The 21,416-nt window shown below is 50.7% G+C and overlaps 1 protein-coding gene across 6 annotated transcripts in view; it reads right to left on the bottom strand.

Moving 5' to 3' along the window:
• Positions 1-1,461: 1,461 nt before the first annotated feature.
• The window catches only part of Scnn1b (sodium channel epithelial 1 subunit beta), a 54,377-nt gene continuing 34,422 nt past the window's right edge, over positions 1,462-21,416 (bottom strand). For 3 of the 6 annotated variants that reach the window (XM_087620176.1, XM_087620088.1, XM_087620130.1), the window contains 11 exons: positions 18,246-18,513; positions 15,976-16,166; positions 9,537-9,640; positions 7,684-7,847; positions 7,301-7,408; positions 5,356-5,473; positions 4,322-4,397; positions 4,180-4,237; positions 3,392-3,472; positions 2,406-2,481; positions 1,462-2,302 (listed from right to left, as the gene is read on the bottom strand). In XM_087620176.1, the coding sequence (XP_087476302.1) occupies positions 2,283-2,302; positions 2,406-2,481; positions 3,392-3,472; positions 4,180-4,237; positions 4,322-4,397; positions 5,356-5,473; positions 7,301-7,408; positions 7,684-7,847; positions 9,537-9,640; positions 15,976-16,166; positions 18,246-18,513 (1,264 nt within the window). In that variant the 3' untranslated portion in view covers positions 1,462-2,282. 6 annotated transcript variants of the gene reach the window in all.

Below are 21,416 nucleotides of genomic sequence, written 5' to 3'. Positions count from 1 at the left end.
CAGCTGGGCCCAGTGTCCCCTATTCAGCCTCTAGCTGGACCCAGGTGGGACTGCCTCCCCCATCGGTGTGGCAGTGAGTCCTTGATGGCAGACCAATGAGCACAGCTGATCTCCACCCACCAGGCTAGACCCTCAGATAGCCCGGATCAGCCGCCAGCCTTCTCTATGGGGAGTTATCGGACTTGCCGGATTGGACAGCGAAAGGTCCAGGCCATCATTTGTCCTTTCCACTCTGCTCCCCGACCAGTAACAGTATGATGCCCAAGATTTCACTATGGCTTGAGAGGGGAATGTAGGTGGGGACCGCCGGGGGTGATGAGACCTCAAATAGTCTCTCCAGAGGCAGGCTTCAGTGAGACAGCTTGTTTAATGGGGGGAGGGGTCAAAGGCTATTTAAACCTTTGGGGAAGGGGACAGGATGCCTGGGGAGAGGGTGCATCCTTGGCATTGGCCAGCGCTGGAGATGCCTCGTTTGCCTGTGGGAGAATTACAAGTGCTGCTGGGCACGACCTTGTAAGAGGGAAGGGGGGGGTAAAGATGGAGGGGGAGACTCCATGCCCGAACATGCAGGCCCCAGTCAGGTCCCACGCCTACTGCTCTGAGACAAGATTTCCAGGGCTGGACAAGGCTCGATGACCCCGCTCTGAGCTGGACCCATAATTATTCACTTAAGTTTGAATGTGAGAGAAACGAGTGTGTGTGTGTGTGTGTGTGTGTGTGTGTGTGTGTGTGTATGTGTGTGTGTGTGTATGTATTATACATGTATATGTATACACACACACATATATTATATATATATCTCCCTATTGCATGGGTGAAATTATACTACAAAACCAATTTGTTGTCTCCCTGAAATTGGTTTACCTGAGTGACTTGAATTTTGTCTGACAACCCCAGGCACTAGTCCACACTCCCCTCAGACTCAGTGATTTGCTGGGTGCTATAGTGGCTTCAGGTCTGGGCAGGTAGACTTGGGTCTGCCAATCTGAGCAGTTTATCCAGTCTGTCACTGACCATACCGACTGACTCAGAGATAGGCACAGACCCAGTCAGGGACCAGTGCATGTCAGCCTGGAGCCTGGAGCAGGCCTGAAGAGGCCTCCAGAAGCATAGACTTAATTATTTGGGTGTGCTTGAGAACATTTATTTGCTTCGTGGGGTTTGGTTTCTTGAGACAGTCTCACTGTGTACTACCAGCTGGCCTTGAACTTGGGTCTTCCTGCCTGGGATTACAGGCATCTGCCCCCCATCCCCATGCCTGGTTTTGCTGAAGGCAGTTTAGGACCTTGGGCCAAGACGTTGAGAACAGCATGGAAGGAAGTGCGTGGTTTCCAAGATAGTCTAGGATTTCTGGCCTGCTTGAATGCACTTGGCTCTCAAGGCAGCATGCTTGCCCATCCTACACCCCAGACATGCTCCAGGGCACCCTAGCTACTTAGGGGAATAAAGAACAAACCTTCACCCAGTGTTTTCTCTCTTTATTTTCTAACAAAGCATGTGCTCCCCTGTCAAGCCTTCTTACCTGATGCTCCCTCCCTATGGTCTGCACACCCCCAAGTCTATTAACAGGGTTCAGCCAATGCCAACTAGGGCAAGGTCACTGATTCTGGGAGACTGAGGTTGTAACAAGACAGAGAAGTGGCCTATCACCAGGAGAGGGACTCTATGGGTCTCTGGAGCCTGTCTGCTAGGTCAACAGAGAGCAAAGACTGGGCTAGGGTGGGCAAGAGCTAGAAAAGGATACAAGTTCAATATTCTGGTACCAGCATCTTGACCCTATGAACCCCTCAGCCTGGGGCTGACCAGAGGGACATGGGCTCTGTGCCCTGGCTCTTTGGACAAGGGCTAATGAAATGAGGCACTGACAATGGTTGTGACTCCTCAGTTTCGAGTTCACTAGTTGCCGGGTGGGGATGCGGATCTAGATGGCCTCCACCTCGCTGTCAGACTCCATGGTGTCCAGCGGCTGCAGCCTCAGGGAGTCATAGTTGGGAGGTGGAGTGCCCGGAATGGGCAGAGTCTGTTGGTCAGGGTAGACCTCGGCATTGGGCCTGCAGCTGGTTGTGTCAGGCTGGAAGCCAAAGTTGGTGTGGGCCTCCACCAGCTCGGCCACAGTGGGCGGCGGGCCAGTGTAGGGTGCCTGTGGCCGCCTCCTGCGCAGGCCTTTACAGGAGGCCACTAGCTTGATGACAGTGATCCAAATGAAGTCGATAATGATCTCCCCAAACTCAATGAGGCACAGCACCGAGCCCCCCATCCAGAAGCCAAACTGGCCACCCAGGTTAGAGAGCAGCCACACGATCTGTAGGAAACGGGGAGATGAGTGCACAGTCCTGCCCAGCACTGGAACCATAACCCCCACCTAGGGTCTCAGGGATCCACAAGACAGGCACACCCACACTTACATTGTTGGCTGGCGATTCCTCGATGGTACGGTAGTTGAACTCTTGGAAGTAGATATTGAGCTTGACAATACCCTTCCTATAGGAGGCAGCAAGGCAGGCTGTCATCCTTCCCAGGATGGGTGCCATGCATGCACCCATGGGAAGGGCACTGCATGGCGCCCTGCTCATCTCCAGTCTGAGTTGCTCCCAGGAGTGGGGGAGATTCAAACCAGACCTGGAATTACTGCCCTTCCCATTTGTTTTGGGCCTCAGTCCCATAAAGGGCATCTATGCTCAGCACCTGTCCTGTGGGTCTCTTCTTTATCCCCCCGTGTCTGCCATTTTCCTAAAGGGCCTTCGGGCCTGAGATAGTCCCAGAGGTCACCCTGCAGCCACTCTCTGGGCCTAGGGCAGCCCGGTCCATACACTACACACCCAGAACGTGGCAGCTGAAAGGCTGCTTCGCATCTCAGCTTGAGGCCCCTGGTGGTATAGCCCTTGCCTTTCCTGCACTCAGAGCATTTGTACTGAATGGATGGAGGGGAGCTGGGTGGATGGGGAAAAACGGAAGGCCGGGAGTTGGGGAAGACGGCTCAGCATGTAAGGTGCTTGCCACATGAGCCTGGTGGCCGGAGTCAATCTCAGGGCCCCATATAAAGATGGAAGGAGAGAGCTGATTCCACAAAATTGTCACTGACCTTCACAAGCACAGCATGGTATGGTGTGCCTGCACATATTCATAACACACACACACAATAATGGTTTTTTTTAAGAATGGAGGACTGGGGTGACTGACAGGTGCAGACACACGGAGCAGGGAGCCTGTCTGTAAACGCTGAGCCCTCTGGTGCCTTTCTTTCCCTCTTCCTCCCTCTTCCTCCTCTAATCTTGCACTGGGTTTGAACAGCAAGAGCAGTTTGGACAGCCATGCCACGTGCAAAGCCTGCCCAGGGCACTGGCTCCTCCCTTTTCTACCTTCGCCAGCCCTGGCCACACTCCAGCCTCACCTGCTCAGGGTGATATTTGAGCTCTGGTCCCGCTCCTGAGACAGGACATGTAGGATCCAATCCTAGAACCCAAGAAGGCAGCTGAGAGAACAGGACAAGTGCAGGCATGCGCATGGTGTGTGGATACACACGCACACACATGCTTGCACACCCTCGCATACGTGCACATGCGCACACACACGACATAGCCCCCCACCCCCACTCTGCTGGGCCAGGACAGAAAGTGGCCTCTTACCTTCCAGAAACCTGAGCCTTGAGTTGAGAGCAGAGGACACTCACAGAAAGCCTGGCTGTGGTCAGAGGAAGGAGGGGCTCCACTCTCCAGCTGTCTTGTCCCCAGGCAGGTAATGTCTCGGGCTCATTCCCTTCTCTAGCCAGAGCACTTGCTGTTCCTTCTTCCCAGAATCCTCCCTGCCCTGCCAGCTCGCTTCTGGCTATGGCTCCTTAGAGAGGCCTTCCCTGACCTGCTCTCTAAAATGCTTTCCCTTACTGTTTGCTCCCATTGTTTCTGTCCCTACTGCCTCGACTTTGAAATGATCTTCTTTCCACGTATTTGTTGTCCCTCACTGACTGGGCTGTGGACTTGGTAAAGGGAAGGCTATGCCTAGCATGGAACCTGGGAGAGCATTGGTGGGGTGGAGGGAAGGGAGGGTGGGAAGGAGAGAGGAATCGAAGCGAATAGGAAAAGAAAGATGGAGGGAAGAGGGGGAGAAGACCCTCTTTCAAGTCCCAGACTAGTTCTCAACCCAAAGATCGGAGAACAGGGGCTAGGCCTTTCAACATCTCACCTCAGAGGCCTCGGATGGCCAGTCAGCCATGGAGATGGTCATCTTATACTGGGTGTCGCTGGAAGAGAAGACAGCTTTGTTGCTGCCCCATAGCCCAGTGCCCTCCTCGCTGGCACCCGCAGGCCCCCTGGGACACACTCACTTGCAGGACTCCTTGCACATGCTGAGGCAGGTCTCTCTCTGGACCACACTCATCTGTAGGCTTAGGTAGCAGTAGGCTTCATGGGAGAGAGGGGGGTGATCAGGTGCCAGAAGGGCTGCTTCCAGGGGTCTTCCCTCCCCCAGGGAAGGCTCCCATTGACTCAATCTAAGTTACTAAAATCATTGCTCCATACCCCTCCCTCCTCCTGGACATCTTGCCCCAGTCCAGCATTGGGTGCTATCCCTAAACATCCTAGATACAGCTCAGTAGGTTAGAGTGTCTTCTCCTTTGTCCCTCCTGATCCTAGCCCAGAAGATGGCTTCTGGGGTCATATACAGAAGAGTAAGTGACTAAAACCAACCAGACAAATAAACAAGCAAATAAATATGTTTTCTCATTTGTATATTATATTGGTGGTAGGACCTAAGTAAATCTCTGGACTCACTCCAACCCCCCAGGACTCAGTCCCAGGCTCTGTCTCTGGGGAAACCCATTGTGAATTTGTCCTGTGGTGAAGCCACCTCCACAGGGCCAGCTTCTTCAGTGTTTCCTTCCAGCCCAGTTCCCACCATGCACGGATGCACTTGCTGAGGATGGATCCATGGTTTTGTGTGCATGTGCACACGTGCACACACAGGAAGCAAGGTGCCTGCTTATGAGCACACACAGGTACTGCTGTGGCACCGTGTTCTGTGTGTGGAGACACAGCAATACCTTTCCTGTGTGCATCTGAAGATACATGCTGCACCCTCTCCCATTTCGTGGCTCGTGTGTGTGTGTGTGTGTGTGTGTGTGTGTGTGTGTGTGTGTGTGTGTGTGTTTGTGTACAGGGATGTACATGGCACACATATGCCTGGAGGGACAGGTCATCCCCATGCCCATATATGTGTCTCAAGCAGGTACTTCATGGAGTCAAGATGAGAAGGAAGGTTCTTTGGGAAGGAAGGGTAGGGGAGGGCTTGTGGACTGGGGAGAGGCCCCCTTGCCTAACGGCTTTCCCCTCACTGTTGTCTGACTTCCTGTGCTGTACTCACCCCAGTCTGGGAAGTCTCTGTTGTTGCAGTATTTCTCCCCAGCAGGCAAAGGGTACAAGTAGTGACCACAGCTGCAGTTATGGATCATGTGGTCTTGGAAACAGGAATGAAGGCAGGCCTGCGGATGCGGAACAGATCTCAGACATGGTGGAATGGTCCCTTGGAGCCCAGAGACTTTAAGCCAGGAGAGAGCTGGGGACTAGGAGGTGTGGCCTGCAGACAGCTGCAGCTAAAGTCTCTCCTGACAGGTCACAGTTGCTCTCACATGGGGACCCCATGGCAGCTTCTTGGCCCCTGAACAGGGACTCAGGCCAAATCCCAGAAGCCCCAGTCTCTCCATCCAAAGCTGGGTCCTGTAGATGGCATGGGCAGGGGTGGCCTGCCTCAAATGAGAGAGCTTACAGCTCATCCGGTGAGGTGTCAGCACCCTTCTGAGGTCTGTCACACAGAGACCTGAAGAGATGGCAAGCAAGCTGGCTCAGACGTGCTCTCCTATGGCTGGGGGGTGGGGATGGGGGTGAGATACCCAAAGGAGGCAGAGGGGGGACCTTTAATGGATCAGAGCTGAGGGGAGATGGAGTCGCGGGGACACAAGTGTCTCCAGCCCTGAGAACTGATATGTAATGAGGACACTTTCAAAGCCCCAATGTCTATGGGGTTCAGGCCATTCTGATCTGGTTCCAGCCCACTCATGGAGCAGCAATGTGTCCTGAAGCAAATGATTAACTTGTGAGCCTCGGTTTACTCATGGAGAAACAGGATACTAGTCAAACCTGCCTTCCAAGGTTGGAGGACTCAGGACAGTGTCAGGCGCTTGGTAAGCAGTTATTACGCCCGACCTTCCCTCCTGCGCATGTCCCAAGTGTTGACTACAATGGACTCCTAGTCCAGCCCATGCCTGCTCCTTTCCTTCTTCCCTGCGCTCTCTCCTCCAGGTCAATACATCTGACTTCTTCTCCCAGAGGGACCACTGTGGTCCCTACTGGCTAGCCCATTCAGAGGAGTGGTCAGGAGGAGACAGAGTGGGGGTCAGAGGAGGTATGGAGTTAGGATGGCTCTGGCTTGGGTGAGTGGTTCACACAGACCTCAGCCTCTCATCTGGAAAACAGATGTCACCCCGGACCCTGTGCCTGAAACACATTCAGTTCAGGGTCTGTGAAACCCAGTTTTCCTCCCTCCTACGCAAGAGGCATGTGTATAAATCTGTGTGTATCCCAGAGACATAGCACATGTAAATTACTTGCTAACGTATATGACCGACCAGCTGTAGTTAGTACATTTATAAATGCTGCTGTCGCTGGCATATTGCTATCACAGAGGAGGGACTGAAGAGATCAAATGAGGAAAGGCATGCAGACCATCAGCACTAAGTCTCACACATAATGACAGTCCCATCCTGGCCATTTCCCCTCTTCCCCCAGAGACACCAGCCAATGGGAAGTAAGAGTGGCTGGCCCTGGGCCCCAGGTGAGAACCCAGAGCCCTTGCCTCTGTAGCACCATGGTCCCATGCACTACTTCCGAAAATGCAGCCCTGTCTACCTGGTGCTGCATGCCTGTGATCCCCCTACCGAAAAGACTGAGGAAAGAGTATTTAGAATTTCAGGTCAGCCTGGGCTCCATGGGGAAACCTTGTCTCAAGTAAGTAGATAAATAAGAAAGACAAGATTTGGGCTGGAGAGATGGCTCAGTGGTTAAGAGCACTGACTGCTCTTCCAGAGGTCCTGAGTTCAAATCCCAGCAACCACATGGTGGCTCACAACCATCTGTAATGAGATCTGATGCCCTCTTCTGGTGTGTCTGAAAACAGCTACAAGTGTATTTATATAATAAATAAATATTTAAAAAAAAAAAAAGAAAGAAAGACAAGATTCGGCAGAGCCAGTCCGGCCCTCATAGGTAAGGGAATAGGGCCCCATGGTCACCAGGCCTGCACAACTTCCCACCTGGATGGAATAGGTCGTGTTGTAGTCACTGTAGAGGTTCTGAATGGCAACGTCGGAGCCGTTCATGGTGCAGGGACTGTATGGCTCCCCCTTGCGCTGCAGCTTGTCCTGTGGAGAGAGGCGGCTCATGGAGACCCCTGGCAGCCCCTTCTGTATGTATGTACCTCCCCATGGAGCCAACTGGATGCTACAAAGGGCTGGGGAGTCGCAAGTCCTGGAAGGCACAGGAGAGGTCAGCACCTTGCCAGGTACTGAGGTGTGTACAGAGCAAGGGTGGGCTGACATCATGAATGCTGTTTTCAGGGCATAGGAAGGCAGCCTGAACACAAGAGCTTCTCCCCTCAGACCTCCCCCTCAAGCTGCCCCGGGGGCCCTATCTTTACCACCAGCACCCCAATAGAAGTCTCAGTTCCTGCCATGGCATAGATGCCCTCTTCTCTAATGAAGGGGTATGTCCTCTGCTCGTGGAGCATCAGCCTAGCCCCTGCTGTGGACGCAAGGAAGGGGACATAGTCCTCCTGACCAATGTCCAGGATCAACTTGAGACCTGTCGAGGAAGGACAGCGAGGGTTATTTATTATATATACCGTAGATAGAAGGGAGGCCATCACCCAAGTGTCCAAGCCTTGTTCAGCCAAGGCATTCTCTGGGGCCCATAACCTCCTCCTGGGCTTGTGTGCCCCACCTGTAGTCTCTTGTCTGCACAGCAGGACCTGCCCACTCATGCTGCCCTTCCCTTCTCACACCACATGACGTGTGACCTCATCCTCCCCATCCAGTGACATTGCTCCTTCCTGCTGCACCTCTGAAGATGCTTTCCCCTTGCCCTGGAATGCTGTTCCCGCCCTCTCCTTTCTTCTGGAATGCCCCACTCGTTCTTCCTCCGCAGCTTTCCTGGTTGTTCAAAGCCTTTGGTGTGCCCTCTCCTAGCTCTGGAACATCCATTCTCTCCCAGTGCCTGCCTTACCTCAGTCTTATTCTCAGACACCACCCCCCCGCTAGACTGCCTGGTTTAGAAGCTAAGACTTGCCCCCTTACACCTAACCCTGAACCTGGGATCCTGGGGTGACAGCTCTGCCTGAGACAATCTGAGACATCACTCACTGGGCACTTGCTACATACTATGTACTAGTGAGGTGCTTATTTATTTAAGATGGGATCTGGCTAGGTAGCCCAGGCTGGCCTCAAACAAGTGATACTCCTGTCTCAGCCTCTCTTTTTTTTTTTTTTCTTTTCTTTTTTTCGCAGCTGGGGACCGAACCCAGAGCCTTGTGCTTGATAGGCAAGCGCTCTACCGCTGAGCTAAATCACCAACCCCTGTCTCAGCTTCTTGATTGCTGAGATCACAGGCTTATGGCTTTATATCTGGCTATAAAGTGCTTTATTATAAAATATAGTATTGGATGCTCACAAAAGCCCATGAGGTACTATATTTATCCCTATTTTACAGGTAAGCAAACTGATACACAAGGAGGTAAGGGACCTCTGTCAGGTCACACTGGATTTGCTGGGGTTCTAACCAGGCCCACTGTGTCTCTCAAGTGAATGGCCCAGCAGTTTGTTGACTGTTTTTCACTAACAAGGACTGGGTGAAGATGGTCAGCTCCGTGAGCCCCTCTTGGCCAGTGGCCCATTAGTCAATGAAGGCCATCCTGCCTTTTGATGGCTAGGAGTGTTATAGCCTGAGACTGTGTGCTACCCTCCTCCCCGATGTGGAAGTTTGGGTGTCTCTGTCTCTCCAAGGTCTCTCTTTGCAGCTGAGGCTGGTCTTAAACTTGTGATCATCTTACTTCAGCCACTCAAGTGTTGAGATTACAGGAGTATATACCATGGCAGCCAGCTTCTCACCAGCCTTCCTCTAGAGGATAGCACAGTGGAATGGGTATCTGTCTTGTCCTGTTGAACAGGGGACAGGCCACCGCTGCCGGTCATCCACTTCAGAGAGGAAGCAGGAGTGAGAGGCTAAGTCCTAGCTCTTACCTTTTGGTCCACCCCCTGTCGAAGAAGCTAGCCTCCACCCCAGGGTCCTTGGCTGAGAGAGCACCCACCAGGCTTCTCTTGGCACATAGATGAGGACCCATGAAGGCCTTGGCACCTCCAGGTTTACAGTGGAGGCTCAGCAGTGACCCAGAGTCTCAGTGCTGACCTTAGGTTAGCCCTCAGTCTCATACCTCAGAGGGTCTTTCCGCCCTGTGTGGTAGCCCCTCATAGAGCTCCTTGGCAAACCAAAACTCACCAAATTCAGTCCCAGGGTTGGCAGAAGGAAGTGCCTTCTCTGTCATGCCCCAGTTGAAGATGTAGCAGTTGCCATAATCAGGGTAGAAGATAGGTGTGAAGTTCCTAAAGAAATAGGGAAGGCAGGAGGCTGGGGATCTTCTGCTGGGAAGAAGGCTCCCCCAGGGCATTGTCCTGCTCTGCTGGAGAGGGGACTGGGCGGCCTTTCATACACTTCAGAGAGGAGGCAGGAGGGAGAGGCTAAGTCAGAGCTCAGCTCCTTCCTTCTTGTCGCTGACAAGGAGATCCCTGGAAGACTGAGAGGAAGAAGGGAGGGAGTTGCTCCTGGTTGGAGCTGGTTTAGCCTTTGTGGCTTGTGAAGAAATGTTCCCAGATGCTTGTCTCAGTCACTGAACCTTCAAAAGAATGTGGTCTCGTCTTGACCCTTCCTGCTTTTGGCTTTGAGGCTTCCTCACTGTGCAGCCCAGGCTGACCTGGGACTAGGGATCCTCTGGCTTCTGGCAATCCTGGGGTTCTAGATGTGTGCTACTCTGCCTGGATTTGAGAAGGCTTCCTAAATCTCTCTAAAGGTAAGAGCTCTCTAAAATGATGCTGTTGCCATGTTCAAACTATCAGAAAAACCTCTCAATGCTATTGATTAAATATGCAGTTCCAATGCCCATTGTCTCACAAATAGTAAATCTGTTTTATTCAATTTGCTTATTTAAATTAAGACCCAGATAATTTTAGTAGTTGTTTAATCATATTTGGTTAGCAAGTCCTCTGTGTCTCATTTGACTATGCTTCTCTGTTTAATAAGAAAAGCTCACACCACACAAGCCTGACAACCTGAGACTGATTCCCAGGACCCATGGTGGGAAGGAGAAAACCAAGTCCCAAAAGTTGTCTTCTGACCTCCAAGGATATACTACGGAAGTAATGCATGCCTGTGTATATGCACATACAAATAGTAATAAAATTAAATTAAAATACAGTTCCAATGTAGGCTAGGTAATAATTAAAGGCAAGGTAGCCTTATACAAACCCCATATCTCGGGGTTGGGGATTTAGCTCAGTGGTAGAGTGCTTGCCTAGGAAGCGCAAGGCCCTGGGTTCGGTCCCCAGCTCCGAAAAAAAGAACAACAACAACAAAAAAAAAAAAACCCATATCTCATAGGACAGATTCTTCACTGTTAACAAGAACCAGAGTCTGGAGGACATGTTAAACAACGCCACAGACAGTCATCAAAACTGTAGACAGTGGGGACCTTGGCAGTGTTAGTAACCCTGTTCCTTTGGAAAATACATTGTGGGAGAAACGGAAATCATCTATGGATGAACGGAAACTCAAAAGTCACAGTGCATAAGATCATTGCACGATCACTTCATGTGTGCAAGCTACAGAGTGGATTTCCTAGATGGGTGAAGGGCTGGAAAGGAGGAACAGCAGGGGCTGGGAGTGGGCACAGAGGGAGGGTGGGTGAGAGTCCCCAGAGGCTGGCAAGTGCCCTGTGGGATGAGTGATGGCAGAACCATCCCTCAGGGACAGAGAGGTCAGCTGCTGGGCAGCACAGCAGGGTGATGGCAGCTCCTGACAACTTATGACACATTCACATAAAGCTAGAAAACAGGGCTGGCTGGCGTGGTGGGGTATGCCCGTCATCCAGCCACTAGGGATGCCGAGGAAGGAGAGTCGTGAGTTTGAGACCAGCCTGGGTTATGTAGTGAGCCTTTGTTTCAAAACACAGAACAAAACAAAGTAAAAAACAAACAAAACAGTCCTACAACAAAAACTGGAAGTGAGGTTTCCAAACTTCAGGGTAAATATTTTGGAAGGCGGAGGGGCCTTGATTTGTTCACTGCATGTAGCAGCAGCAGGACATGGTCACATTGATCCCTCACAATCAGTACATGTGGGCACACGTAAGTACACACAGCATGCATGTATATACACTCCTATCCATTTTTTAAAAGATTATTGATTAAAAGGAAAGCCACAAGCTGGCTGTAGTGGCTCACGCCTGTCACCCTGGTGGGGGTGGGGGTTGAGCATTTCCGTCACCTCTGCTCTGTGGTGTGGACATTCTCATGTCCCTCAGAAGTAGCATTGAAAGTTTCAAGAGGTTTGGAGATGGCTTCTCCAGGAAGAGTGCTTGCTAACAAGACTGACCGCCTGAGTTCAGTCCCCAGGACCCACAATGTGGAGTGAGAACTGGCTCCCATAAGCTGCTTCCTGACCTTTACATGTAGGCTGTGGCTCAAACCATAAATAAATAAATAAATAAATAAATAAATAAATAAATAAATAAATGCAGTGTTTTTAAAGTTTTTTTTCAAAATAAAAACAAAAAGAACCCTCCCTCCCCAAGCAAAACCATCAACTGCCTATGATCTACACTGTTCTTTTATATTTATTGAAAACAAGAAGGAACAGGGTAAGTCCATCAAATGTGAGAAATTTAAATTTCAACTGATGTTCTGGTTTTAAACCTTCTGGTCCATGATGTTTACTGAGCAGTTTCCAGGCCCAGGCCTGGACTGTTTCTGAGGACATTGTCTCATTGGTCCTAGGTTAACCAAGTGTACTCTCCCGGTCTCTCATGAGAAGGTCCTCTCAGCCTCTGCCTCAGCCTCAGCCCTGAGCCGTAAGGAGACTGACATGGCCCAGAGTGGATACGGAAATCCTACCTAGGCGCTGTCCCCGACTTCCCCAGAAAACATCAGATGGGGCTGTGCTGCTCAGCCTCTGGGCTTTGGTTGTCCTAAACAGTAAGGAGGGTGAGTAATTGGCTTTTCTTGGCCCTACAAATATTTCTAGAGGTGGGCACTGAGCTGGAGCAGCGTGGAAAACGGGATAGGGCTGCTCACTGCAGCTTACGCCACAGCACAGGCAAGGGATAGCTCTATGTCCCATCTGTTCTCAAACATGGCTCCAGCCTATGCACTTTAAAAAGAAATTACACTTTTTTTTTTTTTTTTTGAGGAGAGGCAAACGTGGAGAGGCCACAGGACAACAAATAGACGTCATTTATCTTCCACCGTGTGGGTCTTAGGCTTGAACTCAGATTATCAGGCTTGGGGTAAGCATTTACCCATTGAGTCATCTCGCTGGCTTGTCCTAGTCTATTCTAAGGCTCAGTCTCTGGTCTAAGCTCCTCAGGACTCCTGTCCCACCTGTTCCCTGACAGCCATCTCACACTAGAATCCCTGCAGAAGCCCGTCTTCACCTTTGCTCTTCAACAGTCATCTTATGCCAAGGTCCTCACAGAAACCCTGTCCCCACCTTTGCTTCTCCTGTCCTGCTGTGCAGTGTCAGGGCCATTGTCCCCACCTGTGAATGAGGCAAGGCACACCCTTCTCATACCCTCAGGAGGGTCTGTGATGCTCACAGACTCCTTTATCTAGGCTCTGCCCCCTCATTCAGTACACTTGAGCTCTGCTGCAGATGGTTGCAAACACAGACCTCTGCACACCGCTGAGCCTTGTGTCTAGAACCTTATTTACCCAGCCCATCAAACAGCTGGTTTCTTCATGTCCTTCAGTTTCCTCAGTCTCCACCCCTGCACCAAGCAAAGCAATGGAGCTTAGTTGACTTGACTATAGCGAGGAGTTAGGAATGGACGCCCCCTCTCAGATTTCCACTTCTTTATTACCTTCAATTCTGCACAAGACTGGGACGTCACCCCACTTTATCTGCTTTCCCATCCGCTTCTCCTGTTGTGGACCATGACCCCAAGGAGAGCCATGACCTTGATCTGTGACAACCAGAGGTCGAGAACACTGGCTTGGAGTAGTCTGTCCTTACCTGACTTCTGGCTTTGTCCTTTCCAGCCCAGTGAGCTTGATGATATCCCCTGTGCCTCTGGGCATCACTTTCCCCAGATGTTAGTACACCCCAAGGACAATAGCAGCAGCTGCTTCCTTCCAGGACTTAGCTGAGGGCAAGACGCCTAGCATACTGTGGTATGAGATACCTAGCATACCCTGTGGTGTGTCCCCTTGGCTAGCAATGTCCACAGCTCTGTTTCCAGGGCCTGGCACAGAATGCAGCAGCATACAGACATTTGGTAAATATTTGTTGAATAAATAATGTGATAAGGACATTGAAGAGATAGACTGGGGCGGGGTGGGGATTAAGGTGGTCAAGGAAGGTGTCTGGGCCAAGGGGAGGCCTGAGAGGAGACTATGAAGGATGAGGAAGAGGTGGTGGTGTCTAGTAGATGGGAAAGGAAAGGGTATACCCTGCTGGGGGCACAGCACTGGCAAAGGCTTGAGCAGGCACCAAGCACCTGTATACTGTGTGGGTCACAGCTAAGACTACAGGCAGAGAGCAGAGCAAACAGGCTGCAGCCAGGCCCTGCTCTGAAGGGAGAGACCTCGCCCCAGATCATGAGGACATAGTGTTCCCAAGTGACTGTCTTGGGTAGATGCAGCCCAGAAGGGAGCAGGAGGCTGCCAGGGTGTGGCCAGTCCCCTTCTTCAGGCTGAGGGTTGTCACCTATGCCAACTCTTCATTTGTTGGTAATGCCTGTCACCCAGTGAGGCCGTGCCCATCTCCGATACTCTCTAGATATTAAGGAGGGTCCCCTCTATAAATATTTTCTGGGACATGAGCCTTGAATGCAAGTAAAGGCCAGCAAGCTTTCAGAAATGACTGGGGAGAGATCCAGGGACACCCTTGCTCACTTGTGGTGCCAGATACTCTGGAGACTTGAGCTTAGGAGTTCCACACCAGACTGTACAACATATCTAGGAGAGGAGGGGGAAGGGAAGTGGGGCAGAGGTGGGAAAAATGGCTCAGTAGGTAAAGTGTAGGACCCAAGTTTAGATTTCTAACATCTATGAATCTACTTCCCCACATCATGTGACCACTTGAGTAAGTGTGGAGCTCACTTCCAGCATAAGGGAAGGCAATGCCCAAGCAAGGAAGATGATGTCATGGGTGCTACAACCTGGCCACCACGGGCCACCAGCTCTGATTCCTTAAAGGTGTCAGCTGGCCTCTCAGCAGGCTTGCCTGAGGCCATCACTCCTGCTAAGATCAAACAGGCCCACCCACATCCAGGGCTTCCGCTGAGGCATCGAACCAGTGCTCTGAAACACTCAAGGTCACTCCCAACAAAGAAGCCTGAGAAAATGTCCTACCAAGGAAAATCCAGGGTCAATGCCACCTGTGCTCCTGGATAGAGTCCTTGACAGGAAAATGTCACGTGGGAACACGGATGCAATCAGAACAAATTGTCTGACTGACAATTGCATATGAATTGATGAAAGGACAGGAATGGGAGAGGAAGAGGGAGAGGGAGAGGGGGAGGGAGAGGGAGAGGGAGAGAGAGAGAAGCCAAGGAATTCTTGGTCTTCCTGTCTCTGCCTCCTGAGCGCTAGGACCACAGGCTTGAACCATCACATTTGGTTTGATTGACAACTCCTTGACACCATGTACGAAATGCCTGCCCAGCACACCTGTGCATAGGGAGGACAGAGTGCAGCCCTCAGCCTATTCTCCACAGAGCCTTTGGAAGGTTCAGGGTGTAGGCTACAGTCCCTACGAGATGAATCTGGAAGCATGTCCTATGTCCTTAGGAGGAGCCCCCGCTCAGCAGCGGAGTTGAGAATTGAAGTGTGGGAGTTCAGACCAGGAGATGCACAAGTCATCATGCCCAGACGACAGAGTTGGGACTCTGTGGACAAGCTGGAAGGTAACCCAGACTTTCTGGGTCCCCATCACCCTTGCTCTGCCACTCTCAACATGAAAAGGCATTGTGGGGAAGAAGACTTCAAGCCCCCATAAGCCTCACTCTACATGCTAGTGTAGACCTAACATATGCCCTTCACAGCAACTGGCAAAGGTGGGTAAATGCTTGTCTTGTTTTAGAAAATAAAAACCAGGCAATGCCAGGTGCCCACCCATATATGCCACCAGGTGGCTGTGCCTGTGTAACCAAGAATTTCTTGCTCTCCCTCTCTATCTCCCCCTCCCTCCCCCCTCCCTCCCTCCCTCCCTCCTTCTCTCTCTCTCTCTCTCTTTCACACACACACACACACACACACACACACACACACACACACACACACACCACCACCACCACCACCACCACCACCACCACCACCACCACAGCCAAGTCTGATTGATGGAGACATTATAAAAGGCCTGGCCCCTCTATTCATGCACCACAGCACGTCTTCCCACGAATCAGGTCCTGCCCAGGTTTCGCCCACAGTCATCGAATCCTTACAGATCCTTCCTTCCTCATCTGCCTTCCTTGCTGACTTCTCCCAAAGCAATTCCCTCCATGAGCTGTCTCAGACGTGCCTCCAGCAAGCTGCCACAAGACACTGAGGCATAGATCAGCCTGTGTGCTGTAGATAGCTACTCTAGATCCAGGTGGGTCTGCACCCTGGCGGGTCAGGCTGCTAACTCATCCCATCTTGTCAGGGCAGAGGACAGTAGTTGCTCTCACCGATGACTGCAGGGCTCCGTTCCAAACAGACAGGCTAGGATTATGCGATCAGGAGCATAGCCCATCCCCACCAGGTCCTGGGGGAGCACTTGTGAGAAGATGTTGGTGGCCTGCAGGATGTACCACTCAGTCACGGCCTGGGTGGCACTGGTGAAGTTTCGGAAGGTACACACGGTCCCATTGGCACTGCACTGTGAAATAGAAGAGGTTCCTGAAGACACGAAGGCCACTGCCCTGGGGAACCCAGGAAGGAATGGCAGCACCGTATTATCTACCCAGTGGCTTCACCCTGGTAGTGGGAAATGTGTTAGAATCCTAGCTCATGCATGCTCAGAGACATCATCTCAGACAACTCAAGGCTAGTCATACACAGCCCCCATTAGAACTCTTCAGCGTGAACACAGTACACATGTGCAGATACATAGCTCCTCTCTGACACATACACAAACACATTACACATGCAGAGATCACAGACATACAAACATATATATATATATATATACACACAAACACACATATATGACATGGGGAAACACACATGCACACACATGCATGTGCATATATATAAACATACATGGGCACAAACATGGGCACACAAGCACACATTCAGATGCACAGACACATACAGGCATAGATACAAACACACATGGGTACATATACACAGACACACACGGACACAGGGCTCACCCCGAGAGGTAGTGGACAGACAGGCTTGGGCTGAATTTTCAGGTAGGTAATCCATGGCCACACCCTAAGCGTGGCTCCTAGGCAGCAGGCTATTTGCTGGTTTGAGTGGGAGTGAGGCGGGTTTTGGAGGCTGGCACCATGTGCCAATGGAAGGCAGACATTTGCTGCTCTGGAGACTGCACATCCCATTCTCACCTTTGTCTGAAGCTGACCCTCAGGTAACCAGGGAAGCTGCTGACAATGGAGGCCTCTAGGACCAGCCCCTGAACTACATCCATGGGGTCTCCAGAGATGATGCTTGGTCTGGATAGTATTCATGATATGGATAGAGCTCTGGGAGACGGACTTTCTCCCATGGGACTATATGAGCCGACAGCACCTTGGCCTCAGTGTGGGTGTTGGTTTCTTGGCCTTTGACTGTGTCCCCCCCCCATCCCCTCTCAGGTCCTTGTGAAAATGACATCTCCGCCAGCTCTAGAACACGTGATCCAGGACTGGGCAATCACTGAGGCTGTCCTGTAGCCCACCATGACTATTTTAAGGGTGAGATAATCCAGGGCATTTATGACTGTGGTGAGAGATTGCTGAGATGAGATGGCGGGAGCGAAGTCCTCACAAAAGCACCCCAGCACCTGGATCGACCTGTGCCTGAACCTAGTGATTCCCGGACCGACGGACGGCTCCTTATTGTGCGCCAATGGCTCCCTGCTTTGCATAAGCTAGTTTAAGCTGGGTCCTGACTAAAACATCAGCTGTTTGCAAAGAGCATTTTAAAAAGCCTTTTTCTGAGGCTCAAGGATTGGTCCAGTTGGTTAAATGCCTGTAGCACAATCTGAGAATCTTGGATCCTCAGAACTCACATAAAAATTCCAAGTGAGGGCTTGAGAGACGGCTCAGTGCCTCAGAGCACTTGTTCTACCCTTATAGAAGGGGAGAAGGAGGGGTTAGGGGGATGTTGGCCTGGAAACCTGGAAAGGGAATAACATTTGAAATGTAAATAAGAAATACCCAACTTAATAAAGGTGGAATAAAAACACTATGAAGATAAAATCTGAAACGAAGTACATACAAACATAAATAACAAGAATAATTCAAAAAAAAAAAAGCACTTGTTCTTCCAGAGGACTCAGGTTTGAGTCTCAGCACCGTACGGCAGCTCACGACCACCCATACTTCCAGTTTGAGGGGATCCAGTGTCCTCTTCAGACCCTCATAAGGCACCAAGCACACACGTGGTGCACAGACACACATCCAAGTAAAATCACTCACACATAACATAAAGTAAATCTAAGAATGATTAACAATCCAGGGGAAGCTGTCATCTCAGAGCTGCGGAGGTAGAAACGGGCAGATCCCTTGGGCTTGCTGGTCAGCCAGCCTCGCATAAAGAGAAATGACATCTGAGATTGTTCTCTGACCCACCTCTGACAGGTATACATGCAAATACACCCACATCCCCCACAACCTTTGCAGATATATAAAACAGGCGCTGGGCCCTCAGCAAGTCTCAGGTTATTAACAAAAATCGATTGCTACCAGGCTGTCTGGATGGTCATGTCCTGGCATGTGCTTGGGGAACTTACCAGCCTCATGGCCACTTTGCACCCTTGGGCATTACAGGTGCTTCCTGGGGCTGGGTTGCTGCTGTTGTGGCTGTCCCCAAACAAGTTGAGGACCACTGGATGGTCAGGGTTCCGCTCATCAATAAGGACCAGGGGCGTGTGGTTCCAGATGGTAAAGTTCAGGGTACTGGTGGTGTTGGTGTGGCTGGACTCCGGAGCCAGAATCTTGTCCAGGACAGCCTCCATCAGCTTGTCCAAGTCCTTCAGCAAGTGCTTGACCTTGGAGTACCTAAGTGGGGAGAGGTTGGCTCAGGTGGGCAGGGAGCCACTACAGAAAGAGTGTGGAACGTGGGGTCTTCTTACACCCAGCGTATTAAGAACTTGCCACCAAAGCAGGGCCTGGCGATGTACCCCTTAATCCCAGTTATTCTGGAGGCTGAAGCAGGAGGAGCATAAATTCAAGCCCATGGGCAACTTAGAGACATCCTGCCTCATTCTTTCTTTAAGAGCTAAAGATGTATCCTAGCGAAAGAGTGCTTGCCAGCTGTGTGGTACCCTGGGCACCCCTGAGTTACCACCTCCTTCCCCTTGCATCCACATATGTCTCCACCGTCCATTCAGTTCATTTAGTCACCAAATACTCATTCAGTGTCTACCATATACCAGGCGACGGTGGCTGGGACAGCCATGAAAACCAGTTGTAGTGAGGAATTGGCGTTGATCATGTGCCATGAGTCCGATGTAAGGGGCTTTCTTTTGGTTTGCCCTTTGTCACAATTATGTCATCACCTCCTCATCCTGACAAAGCAACTGACTCTTGGGAGCCACTTGGACTTCTTGGATGAGCCCAGGGATAAGGGTCAGGGCTGATATTGGAGTTCAGGTTTGGTGGGGTCCAGTAGCAGCAGGGAAGTCATACTGAAAAATCCCCCAGGAAGCCCTCTCTCAGCAGAGATAAAGGGAAAAGAGAGAAAGGGCAGGTCTGTGACCTGTGGACCAGGACTAATTTTAGGATGGAGAGGGGGTGGAACTGGGAGGGTGGCTTCTCTGTTTTCTCTCTTCTCCAGGGACTCCATGTTGCAAGTGTGGCTAGTTCTTGTAAAAAGACTGAGAACTACCCATGCCAGGGATACATGTGTCAGGATCAGAGAGGCCAGCCTTTGTGAAAGGGCTTCCTGCACCACACACATGCAGCATACATATGCACTACACACATGCAGCATACATATGCACTACACACATGCAGCATACATATGCACCACACACATGTACCACACACACACGAATAAACTCGTTACACAAATACAAAAGCCAAAGGGACTTTTGGTGATCGTGAAAGAGACCACAAGGTGTGAACTGCCTTCTAGAACTTTCCTTCAGACAAGAGTATCTTCTGTCATGCAGGTCTTGAATTTGTCAGGCTGTTTTACCCCAGTCCCTTTGTGCACACTGTATTTACAACTGAAATCAGGCTAACTTTTGCTAGCGCCTTGAGACAGTTTTTACTGGGTCTACTTATCTTTACTCCCTGAAACCTTCCCATTGTGTGAGGAAGAGGCAGCATGGAAGGATGATTACGAAGTAGCTCTTTTGGAGTTAGGCCAGGCCTGGGGACAAATTCTAGGCTTCTTACCCTGTGTGGTTGAACAGGTGTGCTTATCCCTTGAACCTGTATTTCCTGTGTGTGGTGCATGTGTGTGGTGCATGTGTGTGGTGCATGTGTGTGGTACATGTGTGTGGTGCATGTGTGTGGTGCATGTGTGTGGTGAACTGGGGCTGTTATAAGAATGCTTGCCTCTGGGAGGGCTGTACATCTGAGAATTACACCTGTTCCCCAAAGCACAACCAGTACAAGCATGGTGTGTGTGTGTGTGTGTGTGTGTGTGTGTGTGTGTGTGTGTGTGTGAGAGAGAGAGAGAGAGAGAGGAAAGAGAGAGAGAGAGTTTTTAACCACCAAAGTAATAACTCAATATTTTTGAAAAATCTTTTAAAATGTAGGTCTTAAAATTTAAAGAAAATTATTATTTATGCATATGTATTATTTGCCTGTATATGTGTGTACACTGCACACTTGCTAGTGACTGCGGAAGTTAGAAGACCATTTCATGTTCTCTGGAACTGGGGTTATAGACTGTGAACTGCATGTGGTTGCTGAAAACCAAACCCGTGTCCTCTGGAAAACTGACAACTGCCCTTAACCACTGAGCCACCCCTCCAGCTTCCAACACCCTTTTTAAAAGAATAAATTGGTTTATGTCTATGGGCGTTCTGCCTGCATGTATGTCTGTTCACCATGTGCACACCTGGTGCCCGAAGAGGGTAGAAGAGGGAACAGAGTTCCCTGAGGCTGGAGTTACAGACCTCTGTGAGCTGTCATGTGGGTGCTGGGATTTGAACCTAGGTCCTCTGGAAGAGTAGCTGGTGCTCTTAACTGGAAAAAAAATCCTAATGGTTGTTTCCTCTGGCGGGTTATGTAGAGGGCAGGGACTCGGTTCTGTTCGTTGATAAAATTTCCACCATGGAAACAGTCTGGCAGAGAGTAGATGCTCCATGAACACCAATGCAATGTATAAATGCAGTAATGCCACACCAGGAGCTGCTGCGTGTATCTGGATGTACAACCCAGGCTGGCCTGGAACCATCCTGCCTCAGACTCTGAATGCTGGGGTTCTAGGTGTATGTCATGCATGCAGCTTATAGACATAGATATAGCTAAAATATGTGCAGGGCTGGAGAGATGGCTTGGTTGGAAAACTGCTTCATACACAGGCATGAGGACCTGAGTTTAGTCCTCAGCACCTATACAGAAAGGTGTGGTAGAGCAAATTTGTAACCCCAGGACTGGAGATCTGGAGAGAGATGGATCCCGGAAATTGGTAGCCAACAAGTCTATCCTAATTAGTGAGCCCAGATCAAAATTGATAAACCCTGTACCTCTTCCCACCGAGGCCCAGGGCACTAAGGCACAGAAGAGGGGGTGGAGAGATTATAAGAGCCAGAGGGAGTCAATGTCGGTAACCAAACAATATCTGCTATGATACGACATGCACAATTGCACTCATGGACTCCCAGCAAGAGATACATAAGATCAAACTGAGATCCCAGCCTGGGGTGGGGAGGGGCTTGTGCAGCCTCACTCCCAGCTGAGGAACTATCAGATACTAATGGCTACTCGGGGGGAAGGAGGTCGGT

Source organism: Rattus norvegicus, chromosome 1 (genome assembly GCF_021556685.1).
Source record: "Rattus norvegicus strain SHRSP/BbbUtx chromosome 1, alternate assembly SHRSP_T2T, whole genome shotgun sequence".
NCBI lineage: Eukaryota > Metazoa > Chordata > Mammalia > Rodentia > Muridae > Rattus > Rattus norvegicus.
This window is presented reverse-complemented; position numbering and strand designations above follow the sequence as displayed.